The sequence below is a fragment of the Bombyx mandarina genome, chromosome 07 (genome assembly GCF_030267445.1).
Source record: "Bombyx mandarina strain Sakado chromosome 07, ASM3026744v2".
Classification (NCBI taxonomy): domain Eukaryota; kingdom Metazoa; phylum Arthropoda; class Insecta; order Lepidoptera; family Bombycidae; genus Bombyx; species Bombyx mandarina.
The window spans coordinates 7,474,729-7,493,899 of record NC_143214.1 but is presented as its reverse complement, the minus strand read 5'-3'; the positions used below and the strand labels follow the sequence as shown (position 1 = coordinate 7,493,899).

At 35.8% G+C, this 19,171-nt stretch overlaps 1 protein-coding gene across 2 annotated transcripts; it reads right to left on the bottom strand.

Annotated features, from left to right (window-relative positions):
• Positions 1-2,202: 2,202 nt before the first annotated feature.
• On the bottom strand, positions 2,203-17,814 carry LOC114249534 (uncharacterized). Of its 2 annotated transcripts, none has more exons than XM_028183153.2 (3): positions 17,407-17,814; positions 11,258-11,453; positions 2,203-5,111 (listed from the first exon to the last, which is right to left on the bottom strand). In XM_028183153.2, the coding sequence occupies exons 1-3, from the start codon at positions 17,591-17,593 to the stop codon at positions 4,973-4,975; spliced, it is 522 nt and encodes a 173-aa protein (XP_028038954.2). In that variant the 5' UTR covers positions 17,594-17,814; the 3' UTR covers positions 2,203-4,972. The 2 variants fall into 2 exon arrangements, with proteins under 2 accessions (XP_028038954.2, XP_028038952.2); XM_028183151.2 differs by lacking the exon at positions 17,407-17,814 and adding an exon at positions 14,984-15,560.
• Between the last annotated feature and the right edge of the window lie 1,357 nt (positions 17,815-19,171).

The following is a 19,171-nucleotide window of genomic DNA, read 5'->3' as shown; positions in this document are numbered from 1 at the left end:
AACATACCTGGGTCTTTGTGATAGACTCTTATCGGAGTAATTGAAAGATGTTCTGAGGCTTATGTATATGTATGTATATATAGGCTTACTTTTGCCTTGTTTTTTTTTTTCTTTTTAGGTGGATCTTTGAATAAGAATGCCATCTTTTGAGAACGATGTTTATAATTACATGATTGTTTTACTTTGATTGTTTTTATGGATATTTGTTAATTAAAATAAAATTGTGTTTAAGCCGACTTTAAAAAAAGAAACTCGGAACTTTTTCTAGGCGAAAAAACTTTGATGATTATTTTCTTATCAAGAATTGGTTTTAATTGTAATAATGCGTATTTAGGTAACTTCCGACTACATGGATGATCCCTATTTTATTTTCTTAAAGTTATTTTTATTTTTTTGTTAAAAATTTGTATTTGATTAATTTAGAATTCAATAAAAATGCTTATAAGCGTTCTAGAAGTTTGAAAGAGAATAGGTAATACAAGTTTAAGAAAGTACATGAAGATGTAACCTGGAACGAAGGCTGGTGGCTCGCCATATGCGTCACTTGCACTTGTAGCCTTCAGCAGACTAATTCTTTATTGCTACAATACGCGCAACGCACAGAAAACTATTAAAGGGGTCACTGTCACATATGAACATTAGTAACATCAAAACACGTCCAATCTAAGCCTACCGCTTAGATATATTCTTTTGCAATTTTTTTTTATTTATTGCCTAGTTGGTTGGACGAGCTCACAGCCCACCTGCTGCTTAGTGGTTACTGGAACCTATAGACATCTACAACGTAAATGCGCCACCCACCTTGAGATATAAGTTCTAAGGTCTCAAGTATAGTTAAAACGGCTATCCCACCCTTCAAACTGAAACGCATTACTGCTTCACGGCAGAAATAGGCGGGGTGGTGGTACATACCCGTGCGTACAAGAGGTCCTACCACCATTAAATTTATATAATAGTTTCCCATATATTCGTTCACACAGGATTTATTCCCCTATCTAATAACAAGTTACTACAAGTTTTCTTCATTCGATTTTCACAGTGAACATTCCCTTGAACAATTCTGTGTTGGGAATGTTTCTGCGACATTTGTCAAGCAGTCTATCCAGTAATGCGGTTCGTGACATTTACGAGCCCTTCAACGACAGCGGTTTCGTTGTAATAGGCCAAGTACGGATATTTTGTAATGAAACTCCTAATTCCATCCAGATACACACAAAAACACAAGATTTATCTATATATTAATACATGAAGCAAAAACTTTGTATCCCTTTTTACGAAAATTGCGCGGACGGAGGAGTATGAAATTTCCACACTTATAGAGAATATAGAGAAGAAGTGCACAATGCTAATATTTTTTTTAAATAATGCATAAAAGATACATTAAATCAATAAAGAAAATATTACACACACTACATACCATGTATTTTACGCACACACGCATGCATACCAGTTATTGTCAAACTTTTGTTCTTGACGTCTGTTGTCAAATTGAGAATAGATTAAATATTGTTTGTCTTTGTTAATATTTTTTATTGGCGAAATTTGTGATTATAGAAATATAAAATACAATCATAAACTTACAATTCCAATTAATTATAGTCGAATTTCGACTGCTGTGGGACCTCTAGTTTACATTAATACAAATGACTACGAGCGAATCAATGAGGTTCCTTCTAAGTCTTGTTTTTTAGAACTACTGTTTTAACTCTGCGAATTGTCTGACGTATATGTCATTTTCGCTTCGAAGACTTAAAAATCATGTATATTGAGGCGAAATTTACCATTTAACACAAGATATTTCCCAGATACCTGAATCTCACTTACGACATTTTCAAGATAAGCCTCCATACTGGCAAACCGTCGGTCTATCGAGCAATATCACCAGCACGACAGAAGATCTTCGCTTTATCGTTAAACCGCCCAAAATATTAATACAATTGAGACTGTGATCTTACATGATTACGGTAAGCAGTGGCGCTTACCTGGTAATAAGCAGGGTGGTGGTACCTACCCGCACGGGTATTTTGGCTGGGCAGCAGTAATGCGTTTCGATTTGATGGATGGAACAGATGTTACTGTTAAATTGAGATTTAGAGCTCATCACGCAAGATGGGTGAGACGATTTTTGATATTTACGGGCTCCGGTGAAATATCAGAGAGATCCTGAGCTCCTCCAAAAGCAATGTATTTAATAAAACAAACTTTCTTCCCTAAAAATTTTATTTTCGACTAGCTACATCCCAATATAAAAATACAAATCTTATTTTATCTTCCAACAATCAGACCAAAGTTATTAATCAGCTAAACGAAAACTGAACTCTTAAAAATTGCATCGAGATTTTTTTTATACAAACAAATAATAACATTTTTCATTTTACTACGCTTCATCTATTTAGTAACTTTTATCAGATAGTTGAAACATTAGCTCTTAATTATGTTAAGAATCAAAATTTATCCAGATGAATTTCTATACAAGTACAACACAGATGGTATAGTAATCGGCAAACTTCGTGAGCAAATGACCTTGACTGCGCAGAACCGAATTTTAGATCACTTTGGTGGTGAGGGTGAGGCGCGACGGCAGGGGAAATCGTATCGAGCGCGTTATTGGTAGATCAGTCGAACCCTGCGTCCCGCACTGCGCCCTCATTCCGCTTGCTCCCAAAAGTACGCTTGCGTACAGTGGAAAGTCTATCGTTATTAATCGTTAAGTTATTTGTTATAATTGCTTGTGGACTTTGTTGCCATTGCTATTTGTTGAGTGTTTGTTGATTTTTTATAAAACATACACTATGCCGTGACAAACTGGTGTAGTACTTAAAAGAAAGGGTAGAAAATTTGTGTACGACGTATATTGCTTCTTTATAAAACAGGGGAAGAATGATATGGAAAAATTAAAACAGACTTCGGAAGCAACAAAAACATCAGTGAGTACTGTTAGGTGCATTATTAACGAAGCTAAAGGCTCTGGCTTGCTCGCCGTGTTTCGGACTCCGGGTAAGAAAAGATCAGGGAAGAAGAAAGTTACCGGAATGGATAGTTTCGTTCAATCTGTAATAAAAAGATGTAATCATAATAACTACATAACAAGCAGCGAAACTCCGTACCGTAGAAAGGCTTCGAAAAATTTAAAGAAGATATAAATTTTAATGGCTCGGAATGAAGCTTACGACGGATTATGAAAGAGCTAGGCTTCAGATGGAAAAAAATAACAGAAAATAATCGGAAGCTGGTAAATGAAAAAAGTAACATTCGATTACTACGAATCGAATATCTTCAAAAAATAATTAATTATAGACAAAAAAGAAGACCGAATCGACCGAGTTGTAAACTACGCCGATGAGCCCTATGTCGACTCATCACGATGATAGCGACTCGGGTGATGAAAACAGTGATGATGATGATGGTCAAGATTATGATAACGAAAAAAAAATTACAAATACCAGCTTCGCTTCAACTGAACCAAGACCTGGCAACAGCTCTAGTTTTGACTTAATAGAAGGAATATCTATTTTACCCCAAGATTAAATTATTACAATTATTAACCTATATGTTTTGTTGATGTTCTAATAAATATATAAATAAATACATATGTTGATTTTAATAATTTAATAGCATTATGACGCAGAGTAAGTAATGTTTTTGCACGTGAGCGTACCATGCGCAAACTTACCCCCACTACGTCAACAAATGCTCAAGAAGTTTGCCGGTTATTATACAGTAAAATGATGGTTCTTAAAATTAGTTGTAAATTAAAACTTATTTATTATTAGTTATTTTTTTGCAGATTAGTATTGTGGCATTTAAATGGAAGAATTCACGATTTTCATTAGATCTACGCAAGAGGAGAGCTTCTTGGAGTTTGCTTAATATAAATAAATGTTTTTTTTTGCCACAAAACGTTACCGAATATATAGGTATCTAAGGAATCTTAGAATTAATTAATTCAAAGCGCAATCAGATTCCCATAAATTTACTTAAACAAACTGTATATATACTACTAAGTTGAAACTAAATCACAAATTAGGTAACTTAATGCGCGCGATCTTTATTACACAATATTACTAATTAAAATTAAAGCTACATATGAAAAAAAACAATTCGCAACATCTCAGGCTTGTATTTCTTCGACAAAACATTAACTTAAAATTAAAGTGTTGCAACCCTAACAAGTGCGTTCAATACGAACGTTATTAAAATAAAGAAATCACTTATATTTGATGTGGTTGCGTTTTTTTTTTCTTAAATCCTATAATAAAAATAGTTTTAAAAATATTCAGAAATTATTAATACCATGTTTTAACGAAAAAAAGGGTTACTGATTTTGATATTTTTTATTATTCTTACTAAAATAAATGTCAATATTTTTTATGTTTGTTATTCAATCACGCAAAAATTCATTAAAGGTTAGAGGCTTTTAATTTTGGAGTGATGCAATTAAATAATTCTTAAATACCGATCATAAAGTTGACGATTTCTGATGCTATAAAACTTAAGAACACGTTCGAATACTTATTCGGTATTTATTTACGCTTTTGTCACTGTACGCAATGTATTACTAATGGAAATCAGCTGACGCACGGATCACATGGTCTTGTGAGGACGCGGGGGCGGTCGTCTTAGTGTTACATTGCAGATTCACGAAACATTAATAAAACAATATTTGTTCTTTCTATGTAGCTATTTTTATGCTCCAGATTAAAATAATAACAACGTTTTTCGGTTTAGCATCACGCAAACACTATTTAATGAAACCTAACCGGTATCTATGGATACTTTATATGCTTTTGATCATATTTTAACCGAAATAAACTCATCAAATCTAATTCTTTCAAACCACTTCAAGTAAATACAAGACGAATAACAATTTCTATGAAGTCTCCATTGAAAAATGCGGATGGAATCTTGCGAACACAATTATTTATATCTTAACATCGAAACGTTATCTTAATGCTAAACACCATGAGCACGCTTATAATCCGAACTGTTGGGTGTCGCAGTTCATTCGCTTACCAAGCTGATGGCATAATGTAGGTGAGCCCACGATGTCTCCTAGGAACACGCTCAGCAAATAATATTCTTTGGCTTGATCCGGAGAGCGCTTGTATTGACTGTAAAAAAATAATGTCCAGTAACTTTTTTTTGTTATTGGTGAGATGGGTGGACGAGCTCACAGCTCACCTGGTGTTAAGTGGATACCGGAACCCATAGACATCTACAACGTAAATGCGCCACCCACCTTGAAATATAAGTTCTAAGATCTCAGTATAGTTACAACGGCCTACCCTTCAAAGCGAAACGCATTACTGCTTCACGGCAGAAATAGGCAGGGTGATGGTACCTACCCGTGCGGACTCACAAGAGGTCCTACCACCTGTAAATTGTTCTCATTTTGTTCTTATAATAAAAACCTTGAGATGACAGAACAAAACTTCGGGGTAGGTTTTTTTTATTGCCCTTGTAGGCAGACGAGCACAAGACACACCTGATGGTGAGTGGTTACCGTCGCTAATGGCCTTTAGCAATGCCACGGGCAGAGCTAAGCCGCTTCCTATCCTGCTGATTTCGAAGTTACACATGATATGTACATAAATAGTGCTAGTGTTTTAATTTTCACGAAACTTTTAAGATTATTATCATTTATCGGTGGTTGGTTTAGGGCTTAACACACTTACGTTTTACATGAGGTCACAGTCGAAGTCAGTTGATAGATAATTTTATTTGAGTGTAGTGTGAGTAGTAGAGTTATTTGAGTAAGTAGTTTAGCATTGGAGAAAATCCTGGCTACGGGCAATTGAATTTTGATCGTTTAAATGACAATTCAAAAATCGCCTTTAAGGAAATATTTTTACGTGTCATGAAGCAATGTGTGATATTTTTTTGCAACTTGGCTCGCACCTATTATTTCTTTAAAAATATAATAATACTAAAGTCCGTAGATTTTATAACATAAGCATCGTCATCTTATCATCTCTATATATAAAAATGAATTGCTGTTCGTTTGTCTCGTTAAAACTCGAGAACGGCTGGACCGATTTGGCTAATTTTGGTCTTGAATTATTCGTGGAAGTCCAGGGAAGGTTTAAAAGGTGAGAAAATATAAAAAAGCTCGGAATTCTACTATAAAAACAAACAATTTTGTTTTTCTCTTGATGTGTCCCCTTGATGTGTCTTTTATTTATCGATTGAGGCACTACGAAGTCTGCCGGGTCAGCTAGTATGAGATCAATTTATTTACGTTATTTGTTAGTCGATGTGAATCCGTTTGAAGTCGTCGTGGCCTAAAGGATAAGACGCCCGGTGTATTCGTATCGAGCGATGCAACGGTGTTCGAATCCCGCAGACAGGTACGAATTTAATGAAATACGTACTTTATACATTTTCACGATTTATTTCCACGATGAAGGAATAACATTGTGTAATATAAAACGAACCCCAAAAATTATAATTTGTGTTATTACCGGTGGTAGAACGTTAGATACCATCACCCTGCCTATTTCTGTCGTGAAGCTGAACTCATGTCTCAAGGTGGGTGGCGGTATTTACGTTGTAAATGTCTATGGGCTCCGGTAGTAACCACTTAACACCAGGTGTACCGTGAGCTCATCCACCAATCTGAGCAATAAAAAATAAAATAGAAAAAGATATCTTCTAAGTCATTAACATTTTTCAAATGCGCACATCGTTATTAGTTTAGTCATCAAAGTAAATACTATACAAAAAAGGGTGCGTGTACGCGGGTTAAAATGTAATACTTTTTTTTTTTTCAATTTTAATCATTTTGAAAAAAAATCGAATAAACAACATCCTCTAACACGCATATTGGACATCCCTTTTCTTGACATCGTATAAATTCGGTAATTCTCGGTAAGATTCGGAAAGTTCACCTGCGGCTATATTCAGACTCGCCAAGTTACGTCGGTCGTATTGTAATGAGCGATTTAGTGGGCAACTTCATTCTGTTAATTTTGTGTCGTCACGGTGTGCGCGCATCGTAAAATTTCACTCTCATCAATTTTTCATAACACGCCTAAAGAAGTATAACTTCAAAACTTAATTAGAGGGTATTATCCAAAAGTAATTTTGTTTTATTATTTTACGCCAGAGAGAGACATCACATTTGTATCTTTACGTAATCTTTCCTTTTGATTGTCAATCTGTCGCATAACAGAAGTCATCACGTTTTGTTACGGGAAACGATTTCGATTTGTTTCGGCAACTCCCAACAAAAAGTAAACAGTAATAATATGTCATAAAATATGAAAGACGCAGACAAAAGCTCGTATACACGCGAATTTACTTCACACCTTCAACAATAGAGAACAAACTTTGTTCATTTACACACACACACACACACACATACAATAAAAATTGTTTTGAGACTTGTGGATATTGTTAAGTTGTAGCGACTTTAAGCTTTGCGCTTCGGACTTAAGACTTCTTGTTGGATGGCATTCCTGAATGACATTAGAGAAGTGAAAGTGTTACACGAATTGCATAACGCAGCCACCTCGTACGATGAACGTGCGTCTAGTCTACCATCCGTAAGAATTTAATTAAGATGCATTTTTATTATTCGAGCAAACTCTATTTACAAACTTAACACCAAATTGCTGCAATTCGCCAACATTTGTTCAAATGTTGGGTTATTTATTACTTTGAGTACGAGACTAGTATGTAACCTAGAACGCGGTATGCCAACATTAATTGTTGGTTCGCAAATAATTCATGTTGCTTCAATTCTAGTTTCAAATATTAATTCGTTTTATTTATTTATTTTTTATTGCTTAGATGGATGGACGAGCTCACAGCCCACCTGGTGTTAAGTGGTTACTGGAGCCCATAGACATCTACAGCGTAAATGCGCCACCCATCTCGAGATATAAGGTCTAAGGTCTCAGAATAGTTACAACGGCTAACCCACCCTTCGAACCGAAACGCATTACTGCTTCACGGCGGAAATAGGCGGGGTGGTGGTACCTACCCGTGCGGACTCCCAAGAGATCCTACCACCAGTAAAAAAATGTATCCTCTATAAATATGAGAATGTGATAAAATTCTATTTCAAAACCATCTGATTGTGTATTTTGAAACTTCAGTCTGTATTTTTATTTTAAAAACTCGACTATGAATTATGTATTTTTATTAAGGATAATGACAAGCTACTACAATGTCTCATCGTATCATAATAATTCACCTCCAAAACTACATTGGCATTGTAAACTAATTACAGTAATTACGTTCTCAAAAAAAAATTTTTTTTTCTCCTCCTTATCCCATTAGGTGGGGTCGGCACAGCTAATTTTTCTCTTCCATTCTCTTCTATCAGCCGTCATCTCAATACTCAATCTTCTCTCTCTCTCATATCGTCATTCACACACTCCATCCATGTCTTCTTCGGTCGACTAATTAGTCATAAGACTAATAGGATTGCTCGTCATTGGTATTACATTCCAGTCAACGTCATATTATTATACAATCTTACTAAATAAGGCCAGTAATGTACACACGACGCCGCAATGTACATCGCATTCGTGTCCCAGTTGCGAAACGAGTTACTCATCTATTTTCAAAGCAGTTTTATTTCTATATTCAGTAATTAGTAAAACGCGGCTACTCTCAGTTGTGACTGTAATTAAATGTATGAAAAACACTCATTAATTTACTTAGTACACGTGCTTTATGACAAAAGCCTCCCATGAAGAATCAACTAAACCTATGTTATACAACCTATATTGTACAAAGCTTGCACATGAGTATAGACCAAGAAGAACAAACACTCACTTTATAAACTATAGCGGCCCGCTCCGGCTCCGCTCGGGTCTTTAACAAAAATTTCAACGATTTGCGGCATAACTATAATAGTTAGACATAATAATATGCTGTCGCGATACTTTTTGTAAATAATAATGTGTTCCACAAAGTCGTAGTACATTCTTTTATTCCGTCATGAATAGTTTTCGCAGCGCACGCGATGTAAAGAATATTGTAGGTAATTTTTTTACACCTTGGATTACATTATTGGAGTTTTAGTAAAGATTCCTAATTTTTTCAAAAAAGATATTATGTCACTCGGGAATAATGTAGCTTCCAAACGGTGAAAGATTTTTTCAAATCGGTTCAGTAATTTCGGAGCATATTCAATACAAACAAACAAACAAATCTTTCCTCTTTATAATATTAGTATAGACAAGGCAATAGATAGTTCATGTTGCATTTCAACAGTTATATTATGTGCTTTATAATGGACCGAACAATGGCTTACGACAGAATGGTTGTGAAAGATACTACCAGCACCTGCTCATTGTAACTACATTCGGAGTTTCAATCGCATTAAAGGTGTAAATTCAGAAATAATAAAATTGTTTGCAATAACTTGGATAAAGAATTGCTTGTGTTGATCTGATCCATAAACAACTGGTTCTATGGCAACACGGCGTCTTTTTATATGCGTATGCGTTGCTATTACGATAGTAGATGAAAAATTCAGTCTTGACAACTTTCAGTACGTAAAACTTTAGTGAATACCTAAATACTAAGCAAAATGAGTATCTTTGCCATATCTAAAGCTTTTTATTGCTTAAATGTATGGACGAGCTAACGGCCCTCCTGGTGTTAAGTGGTTACCGGAGCTCATAAGCTCATGGGCTCATGAAGTCACCGTTTACAATACAACTGCTGCCTCACATTTCAAACCGAATTACTGCTTCAAAAAGGATCAGTCAGATAAAATCTATCAGATGAATAATTTCAGAGATATCATGTTTATACATATGTAAGCATATAGGCAACAGTGCTGCTTCTACGGAAGCGATGATAGATTATAATTCCTTTCTATTTGACAGGAGTCATATCTCGAAAATATCGTTCCAATTAAAAAAAAGGCACAACTCGAAAAAGATAAACTGGCGCAAGATTTATTTATATACTTAAAAAATCATTAATATTATGTATAATTTAACACGTAATCATACATATTAAGCTCGTACGATTATCCAATCCGACTGGACGGACGGACACTACAGTTGCGTGAGTATTACATCGATGTCCCAGTTTCGCGACACTACAGTGTGACCGCTGACACGAATACAGCGGAATACTGGACGTGGCATTGAAACCGCGAGTTTGGAACCGTTGCGAAATTGATAGAAAGCATAAGATGTACTACGGTGTCAAGGTTACCATTGTTTGGAAATTCCTCCTTTTAGTTCGCCGGTCACGTAGTAAATAAAGGCAAAATATCAAATCGAATTTTGGTGAAAGGGAAATTGGTTTTAGAAATAAACCATGCTGTAATCCTCTGATTGTAACGATATTAATGTTTTATGTATGATTTGTTTAAAATAATACAATAAATAGAGCCCAAAACCTACCACATGTTGAGTGAATGTAACAATCCGATTTGAAATGTTGTGACAGAAAAGTATTTCATGCAAAAATCCTAGTCATTTTTTTTGGGCCTAATGTCCATATATTTATTCTTTGTGTTTTTATCTCATATCTTCATCATAATAATATCTTTGAGCTCATCGAAGTCGTATTCAGTCTTCAAAAGAATTTATTACGTTGACAAACATCCCCAACATAGCAGGCTTAAAATATGGCATACAATAAGGATTACGTTAAAATAATAGACTTTTGATTACGTAATTCTATTCCCAAATCGTGGATGTAGTTCACGAGCACAGTAAGTCACTATGATACATTTTTTTATTACCATTACTATGAGTAGATGATCCTATCTGCTGTGAAGTCGCCTCCATAGCAGACTGACATCATAATGTGAATTCCGCTTCCTACCCTTTAAACATTAACGCTTGTTGACATTTATCATAAAAAAATATCATAGTCGCTATTACATTGAACAAAAATTAACACCAGATTGAAGATCTTGATTGACGAAACCGTTTTTTTTTTTTTTTGGTTTCCTACATGTGCTGATATGATAGCCTTAAGAAGCTATTTCAGCTTTACCTTTGCGTGTAGGTGAGCTCTTAGAGGTAAAGCCCGACGTGTTGCTAACTGCTAAGACTGGCCCTAGTTCAAGAGCAGTGCTTCGCAAAATCTATATATTTTTTTTATTGCCCTTGTAGGCAGACGAGCGTACGGCCCACCTGATGGTGAGTGGTTACCATCGCCCATGGACTTCAGCAATGCCAGGGGCAGAGCCAAGCGGCTGCCTACCGCTTCATACTCTCCACAAACCCCTACCACTCGATCGGAAACGCGAAAATACAGTTGTAAATTTAATATTTACCTGAAAACATCTGGCCAGTCAAGTTGAGGCCGTGGTTGCGTTCGCGCCCTGGTCGCATAGTGCGCGCATACACGTTCGAACACGCAAGCTTTGGCACCGAACTCGCCCACTATGTATTTTTCCACTTCTACGACATCGAAGGGCTCGGCTGGGTCCGTTAGCAACAACTCACGGCGACTCCGAGACCGGTATGTTGCTGAAAGAAGATAAATACCCTCTTAAAGAAGATAAATAAGGTAAAACAAACGAAAACTACATATAAAAATCACTTCGCTGCTCTGACTTTTTTTTATTGGTTAGATGGGTGGACGAGCTCACAGCCCACCTGGTGTTAAGTGGTTACGGGAGCCCATAGACATCTACAACGTCAATGCGCCACTCACCTTGAGATATAAGTTCTAAGATCTCAGTATAGTTACAACGGCTGCCCCACCCTTCAAACCGAAACGCATTACTGCTTCACGGCAGAAATAAGCAGGGTGGTGGTACCTACCCGCGCGGACTCATAAGAGGTCCTACTACCAGTAAATACTGAATACTGTACGAGCTTGTTACGAAATTTGGTATTGGATGTCTACTTGTTCTTAACTGATATGTATATTTCAGGCATCCACAAGGAAGAATAAAATCCAAGCTTGGCAAATAGCATTTTAAAATTTTGAATCTAATTTAAAATGTTCGTAATACAATCTTTTCAGACTTATTCAGGTTATGGACTGAAAAAAACACGCTCTGACCAAAATTTGGCACTACCCAATGCCCTAATCTTATAATACCAGAATGCCAAGACAACTGCTCTATGGCAAACCAGAGGGCCGCAGAAGTCGTGGCAGACCCAAACTCCGATGGTTGGATGGCATGGAGCGCGACCTCAAAGTTATCGGTGTCAGGAACTGGAAGGAGAAAGCCCTGAACAGAGCAGTCTGGAGAGACATACTGGACCAGGCTAAGGCCCACCTGCAAGACCTAAGATGATGATGATGATGAATGCCCTAATCATATGGAATGCTTCATCGTACCATAACAGTTCACCCCCCAAACCTACATTGGCAGTGTAAACTAATTACAGTATTTAAGTGTTCAATTAATTAGTCATAAGACTAATAGAATTGCTCGTCATTGGTGTTGCATTCCAGACTACGTCATATTATTATGCAATCTTACTAAATAAGGCCAGTAATGTTCTTAATACAATCTATTCAGACTTATTCAGGTTATCGACTGAAGCATACACACTCTCACCAATATTTGGCACTACGCAATGCCCTTAACATATGGAATGCTTCAGGGACCTCAGATAATCAAGATCTTTAGAGCATTATAAATTGGACTGTTAATAAGACCATAAAGTAACAAACAAGAGGATTACGATCACGACCAGACTTCGGTAGGTCTTCAGTACGAATGTAATCAGAAACGTCCATACCCAATGACGGTTGTGTTAATCTAGCTTTATAATCCAGTGCTTAGCCTTGCTAAGAGGATCTAAGAGGATACTTGGCTATAGAACATTGTGTTGAAAAGAGTTTTAACCATTTTCTCAAGAATATTATCTTGATTAAATACACTTGGACCAATAATATGGTATTTTTTCATTAAAATTTCGATAGCGAAGCAGTCATGTTTCCCGGTTTGAAGTGGAATAGCCGTTACACTATAATTTGAGACTGAATCTTCATACGCAAGACGGTAGGCGGTTAGGAAACCAGCCCTATATAGGGTGTCCCAGAAATCAACGTCAAACCGAAACGGGTTGACAAGATTGATTGTAACATCATGAGAAAAATCAGAAAAAAAATCTATCCCATGCAGTTTAGAAAAAAAAGTGTGTGTGTCCGCTCCGACGCACGACTGGAGTTTACTGGATATAAAAAATTAAACGAAACAATACGAGAAATAGTTCTATATTACGACAACACGATACACTACAGATTATTAACAAATTAACGAGACACAAAACAAACGACTAACAAATATATGAAAATACAATAATGAGAGAAACGCGCGATCAGTACGAGGCTTTGTGGCGGACTGCCGGCGCAGCAGCCCGGCGTCACCTGCGATAACGCGGCCGCGCGTTGGCTCCTGATTGGCGCGCGCACGCATCACGCAATCAGGAGCCAATCAGGCGCATAACGCATTTCGTGTGACATGCTAGTACGATTTTGATTGGCGCGCGCACGCATCACGCAATCAGGAGCCAATCAGGCGCATAACGCATTTCGTGTGACATGCTAGTACGATTTTGATTGGCGCGCGCACGCATCACGCAATCAGGAGCCAATCAGGCGCATAACGCATTTCGTGTGACATGCTAGTACGATTTTGGTCCCCATAATTTTCATACCCCGGGCCTATATATGTAAATCGATTCTAAAGGAGTAAACTCCAATAAACTCCAATTATGGGCATTTAAGAAAAACCAAGAAATTTGGTCAAACTGTAACCATTTTTCGGTTATTCTTTGTTAACGAATGACCAGTTCATCGCTTATTAACCTGTAATTTCTATGTTATCTTTTAAAATAAGGGGACATGTTTCTATGTACGTGTTATATTGATTTCCATATATGTATTGTACTGATTTCCATGTTTGTATTGTGCTGTTTGTTTCCCAAATAAATAAATGATTAAGATGTCGGACAACATTTCTTTGGATTCTTTTGCTTTTATCTAATTTTTATTACGACTACTAGTTAAAGTATTATATTTAAAGACTTAGTGGATCTTTTTCTATCACAAACAAAGGAGTTTCGTTATTTTTGGTACACAAACCTTTGACTAATAATAAGCTGATAGAAAGTTTTAAATAATATATTGTATCCATATCAACCCACTGCTATTTCACTTCTTCATATTACTCACTTCTATTTAACAAGGATTGGCACCGTAAATCACAAAACACACTAAATATTCATATTAGAATGACAGATTCCAAATTTAAATGTAATGGTTATGGTTTTTATCTATCGTAACAATTGATAAATGCAACATTTGTTATTGTGTTAATAATTTGTATTTTTTTTTTAGAACAAATTTCAAATTTTCCGGCTTCAGGGGTAAAATCTTTGCTGTGGTTAATGTTACCAATCTAGGAATCGACTCGTGTCTGTATGACAGGTGATGCTATGTTTGATAATTTGGCCACATACATAAGATATACGGTAAACATTTTGTAATATTAATTGTTATTTTTAATGACAATTATATGCAAGCGATATACCGTGGCCTTCAACCATGTTCTGGTAGAGAATAGGTACCTACGCTTGGACAAGAGAACAAATCTGTCATGTTCGAATCTATTCTGGAAGCTGTACTCAAATAAACTAAAGGCAAACAGTACTGTTATTAGAGCCGGAATATTGAAACGAAGAGTAGTTTTATACACATTTTGTTTTCAAAAATTACAATAGTTCAGAAGTCTTCGCGGCAAGACTTAACCAAATACTGCTAATGAAAAAGAAAAAGATTTAAGCAAACTGAAATTTCAAATACATCAAAGAAGTTTTAATAAAATTGGTTATAGCAATTATTATAATTGTTAAAAATACACACATGCACGAGACTTAAATTTATTAATTTGTTATCCAATGAATATATTGAATGATGTTAAATGAATGTAGCACTGTCAAAGCTAGAAATGTATTTTGAACAAATAACTAATAGAGCTAATGATTAATAGAGTTACGTTTTTTCACTGACAACATGAAGACAAAAGCTTACTAACCTGGACTTAAAGAATATGACAGCTTCTTCAAGAAATTCGTCAACTTAACACTGGTCACGATAAAAGGGAATCCAACTAATTGTACCGGTAATTCGAATGGCGTCTCTTGACCGCCAACAGTACAACAAAAAAGTGCCACGAACAAAATATAAGACGTTCTTCTGTCCATTGTCGTGCAAAAATGAGATGTGATTTTTTTCAAAACTCCAACATCGAATTAGTTACGGAATCTGCTTAAAATTCTATTGTACGCGTCTTCTAAGACCATTGCGAAATGTTCACATTGTATTTTTCCTTTGTTTTTTTTTTTTTTCGAATAAGTTATTGTCGTATGGCACCAAAATATAAACAGCAAAAATTCAGTTCCTTTTTTTTAAACTGTTTACTATTTTCGACAAAATAGCCGAAACTGTTTCGTTCGAAATTCAAAAATTGCCGCGTATTATGGCTTGGTTACGTCACGGCTCAAGAGTGTTACAAGACTGTATAACGCCGCACTAGCCCGTCGGACGGTCGAGATTGCACTGCAAAAACGTTGTCGAGAAACGCATTCACCGTGGTTCTGCAATATCGGTGTACCTTACTTTACATTTGTAGGTCAATCGACATTCTTGTGTCATTCATTGCGTTGGAATACAGATAGTGATCTAACTAGCACTGACGGTCAGACGAGGAACGCGAATTTAAATAAACGAAAATTAATATAAAGAATATAATTCTTCTTTTCTTCCCTACCTATACTGATAGCTCAAGGCTATATCAGTGTTACACTAGCGTGTAGGTGAGCTCTCGGGGCTCAAACCAGGAGGCATTGCTAACACTGGCCCTAGCAAGAGCAGTGCTTCGCAGAACCTAAATCGGAAACGCGACCCACTGAGAAGATTCGGCGAGAAACTCAGTGGGCTAATTATAATTCGAGGGGTGAAAAACTATTTGGTTTAACCGGCATTTTTAGAGCTTAACAGGAGAGCCATTTAGAGTTTTTAATTTGGAAAGAATATAATAACAAAAAACCTTCTTCAGCTATTTCAATGTAGTAAACTTAATTGAAGGTCAATTAAAAACATCGAATTGTTGATGCTAATACCAAATAAAACGGAGCTTTTTTTTTGCTTAGATGGGTGGACGATCTCACAGCCCACCTGGTGTTAAGTGGTTACTGGAGCCCATAGACATCTACAACGTAAATGCGCCACCCACCTTGAAATATAAGTTCTAAGGTCTCAGTATAGTTACAACGGCTGCCCTACCCTTTAAACCGAAACGCATTACTGCTTCACGGCAGAAATAGGCAAGGTGGTGGTACCTACCCGCGCGGACTCACAAGAGTTCCTACCACCAGTATTTACGCAAATTATAATTTTGCGGGTTTGATTTTTATTACACGATGTTATTTCTTCACCGTGGAAGTCAATCGTGAACATTTGTTGAGTACGTATTTCATTAAAAAAATTGGTACCCGCCTGCGGGATTCAAAAACCGGTGCATCGCTTCAACACGAATGCACCGGACGTCTTATCTTTTAGGCCACGACGACTTCAAGAATGACTTTAAATGGCAAAGATAATATAATTTATCATAAGAAGGTTCCGTTGCTCATTAACATTGACTGTGACACATGTCATGACCAAGCCCTGATTAGTAAACAGCAATTTAAAATTATCTCTGCTTAAAATAAATAAGCAACGCTTGCAGCATGCTTTGCAAATCGTAATTTTCAACAAAACTCTAAAACGCTTTAACAACGTTAATGCGTGCGGATTTAATTAAAGCCTCGTCCTTCAACGTCGCAAAATCGTTTGCGGCACGCAAAACTATTATTTAAAAGTAGTACATTAGTCGCTTTTGTAAGCTGTGTTGCTATTGAGAAATTGGCACATGACAATAAGAAACATCACTAAAGAATAGTTTTACTAAAGTCACAAAAAAAAATAACAGGTAATCCGATGTGACAATAAAACGATTTACAAAAATCACCAATAAACATGAAATATAATATAAAACATTACACACAAAACATAGGAATATTAAATTGATATAATTACTTAAATGTCAGACACAGAACAAATGTAATATTTAAAGTTTAATCATTATTTTTTTATTATTATTCGGTACTTTTTGATTACTGAAAAGCGTTCATAAATAAGCAAAAATAAAGTATTAGTAATAATAATTTTATTTACTACATAAACTCTTAAATCATGACCTAGAATACTATTTACATATTTAACAAATTGAGAGATTACGCAGATGGCATCAACAATATAATATTAACCAATGATCCTCACACTAGGCATAGCCTGTATCGTGAGGACCAAAATACGATTTACTATTTATATAATCGACCTCTAACGACATCACTATTATTAATAATTATTACACTCAAAAACATGCGTTTACAAAATAAAGTAATCAATAATTACCTGGACTCAAAGCATAGGATAGTTTCTTAACAAAGTTGGTGAGTCGCACCGCCATGATGATGAAAGGGAAACCTATCAACTGTACTGGTAGTTCGAACGATGTCTGCTGACCCGTTCCTTCCATTAGACATTGGAACAGCAGAAATGACAATAGACACCAGACATAACACACTTTAGCTAACTCCATTGCTTAGAACATTAACTCCTAAATTTAAATTCAATTCCCGGAAAAAATGATTACAGCACTACTAAAAATAAGCTGTATGTGTTTTATTTTTTTCAAATCGATTTTGCACACGTTCGAATCGATACTAGGACAAAATGAAATTAATTAAAAATCATTCACGCATTAGTTTCGACGGATTGTATAACACTACGACCTTAGGTGGATATGCAAGTAAAACTGACCGTGTCCGAATGGAGGCTACCGACCGTTTTGTGTTTCGTAATGTAATTATAAAGTAATCAATTGATTACATTACTAATTCAGAAGCGACGCTTCATTTGGTGCAATTATGACAGAGCACCCACCTGATCGTCTGTGATTTATTTTGTAACACAAATACCAACATGTTACACAAAAAAAGAAATATTTAATATTTATTTATTTAATTATACCAATTAATATTTACTACTTCGCTAGAATATTCGAATAGATTTAAACTATTACAGAATAATTACTTGGAATGTGTTTGTCGTTTGCATGTATACTTGTTCCAAAGAATTCCGAGTAATATTTTTCGACAATTAAAAACTCCCTACCACATAATGGAAAACGTAATAGTTTGTTCACCGCTTTTTTTAGTATAATTAAAGAAACAATAAAATGAAACAACTAATAGGCACGAACAAAAAGTTTTATCACAATAATTTAACCATTGGTTAGTTGAGTTTTATTAAAAACCTACACTGATACATTTTTACGACTGTTCATTTAGTGAATAAAAACTTATTATGTGAGTAATAATATAAATAAAATATAACTCTTGAGAATGAAAGTTTAGTTGCGAACACAAACAAGTTTTATGTTGTGAAAACGGTATTCTCACGTTCACACAATTATATTTAATTCAGTTTTATTCAGATCCGTACGAACGAAAGTTGGGATTTGAATGTAAGTTCTATAAAAATCGAAATAAATAAATAAATAAATATGTATTTACTAACAGTCACGCCACGTTAACTGGTCCCGTGATAAGTTCGTAAAGAACTTGTGTTACAGGTACCAGATAACGGAAATAAATGTAAGATTTTTATTATACTCATACACATATTTAATATACATCCGTAACCCTGGAAAAGACATTTATATTTATCATAGAAATGTCTTCCCTTGGCGGGATTCGAACCCGCGACCCCCTTGTGTAGTGACCGTGTCACTTACCACTACACCAGACGGCCGTTAAAGTATAAAGTATTCACTGTTAAAGGTTTTCACTAGGAAAAGCATCTCGTGGTTATTTAAACTAACGTCAAAAACACGTATTGGAAGTAAGTACACAATATAATAAAATCACGACCGCAAAACGATTTCGAAATAAGCAACGTCAGTTAGACTTCTGCACTTGTCAAATACACTGTGTACGCGAACAATCCTTGCCGTTCCCCTCCAGGCGTGTCTGTGGTAATGACTTCTGTCATTAGGCAATAGATGAACAGGTACATTGACTGTGCACGTTTATCTAACCAGCCAGACTAAGAACTATTTCCAGTATACATGGAATTTCGGGGGCGATAAATCGATCTAGCTACGATTTATTTTCAG

Excerpts from the sequence above, each read along its gene's own strand:
- LOC114249534 (XM_028183153.2), bottom strand. The coding sequence starts at position 17,593 with ATGGAGTTAGCTAAAGTGTGTTATGTCTGGTGTCTATTGTCATTTCTG. Across the intron at positions 11,454-17,406 it reads ATCCTATGCTTTGAGTCCAG|CAACATACCGGTCTCGGAGT; the intron begins GTAATTATTGAT and ends ATCTTCTTTCAG. Across the intron at positions 5,112-11,257 it reads GACTGGCCAGATGTTTTCAG|TCAATACAAGCGCTCTCCGG; the intron begins GTAAATATTAAA and ends ATTTTTTTACAG.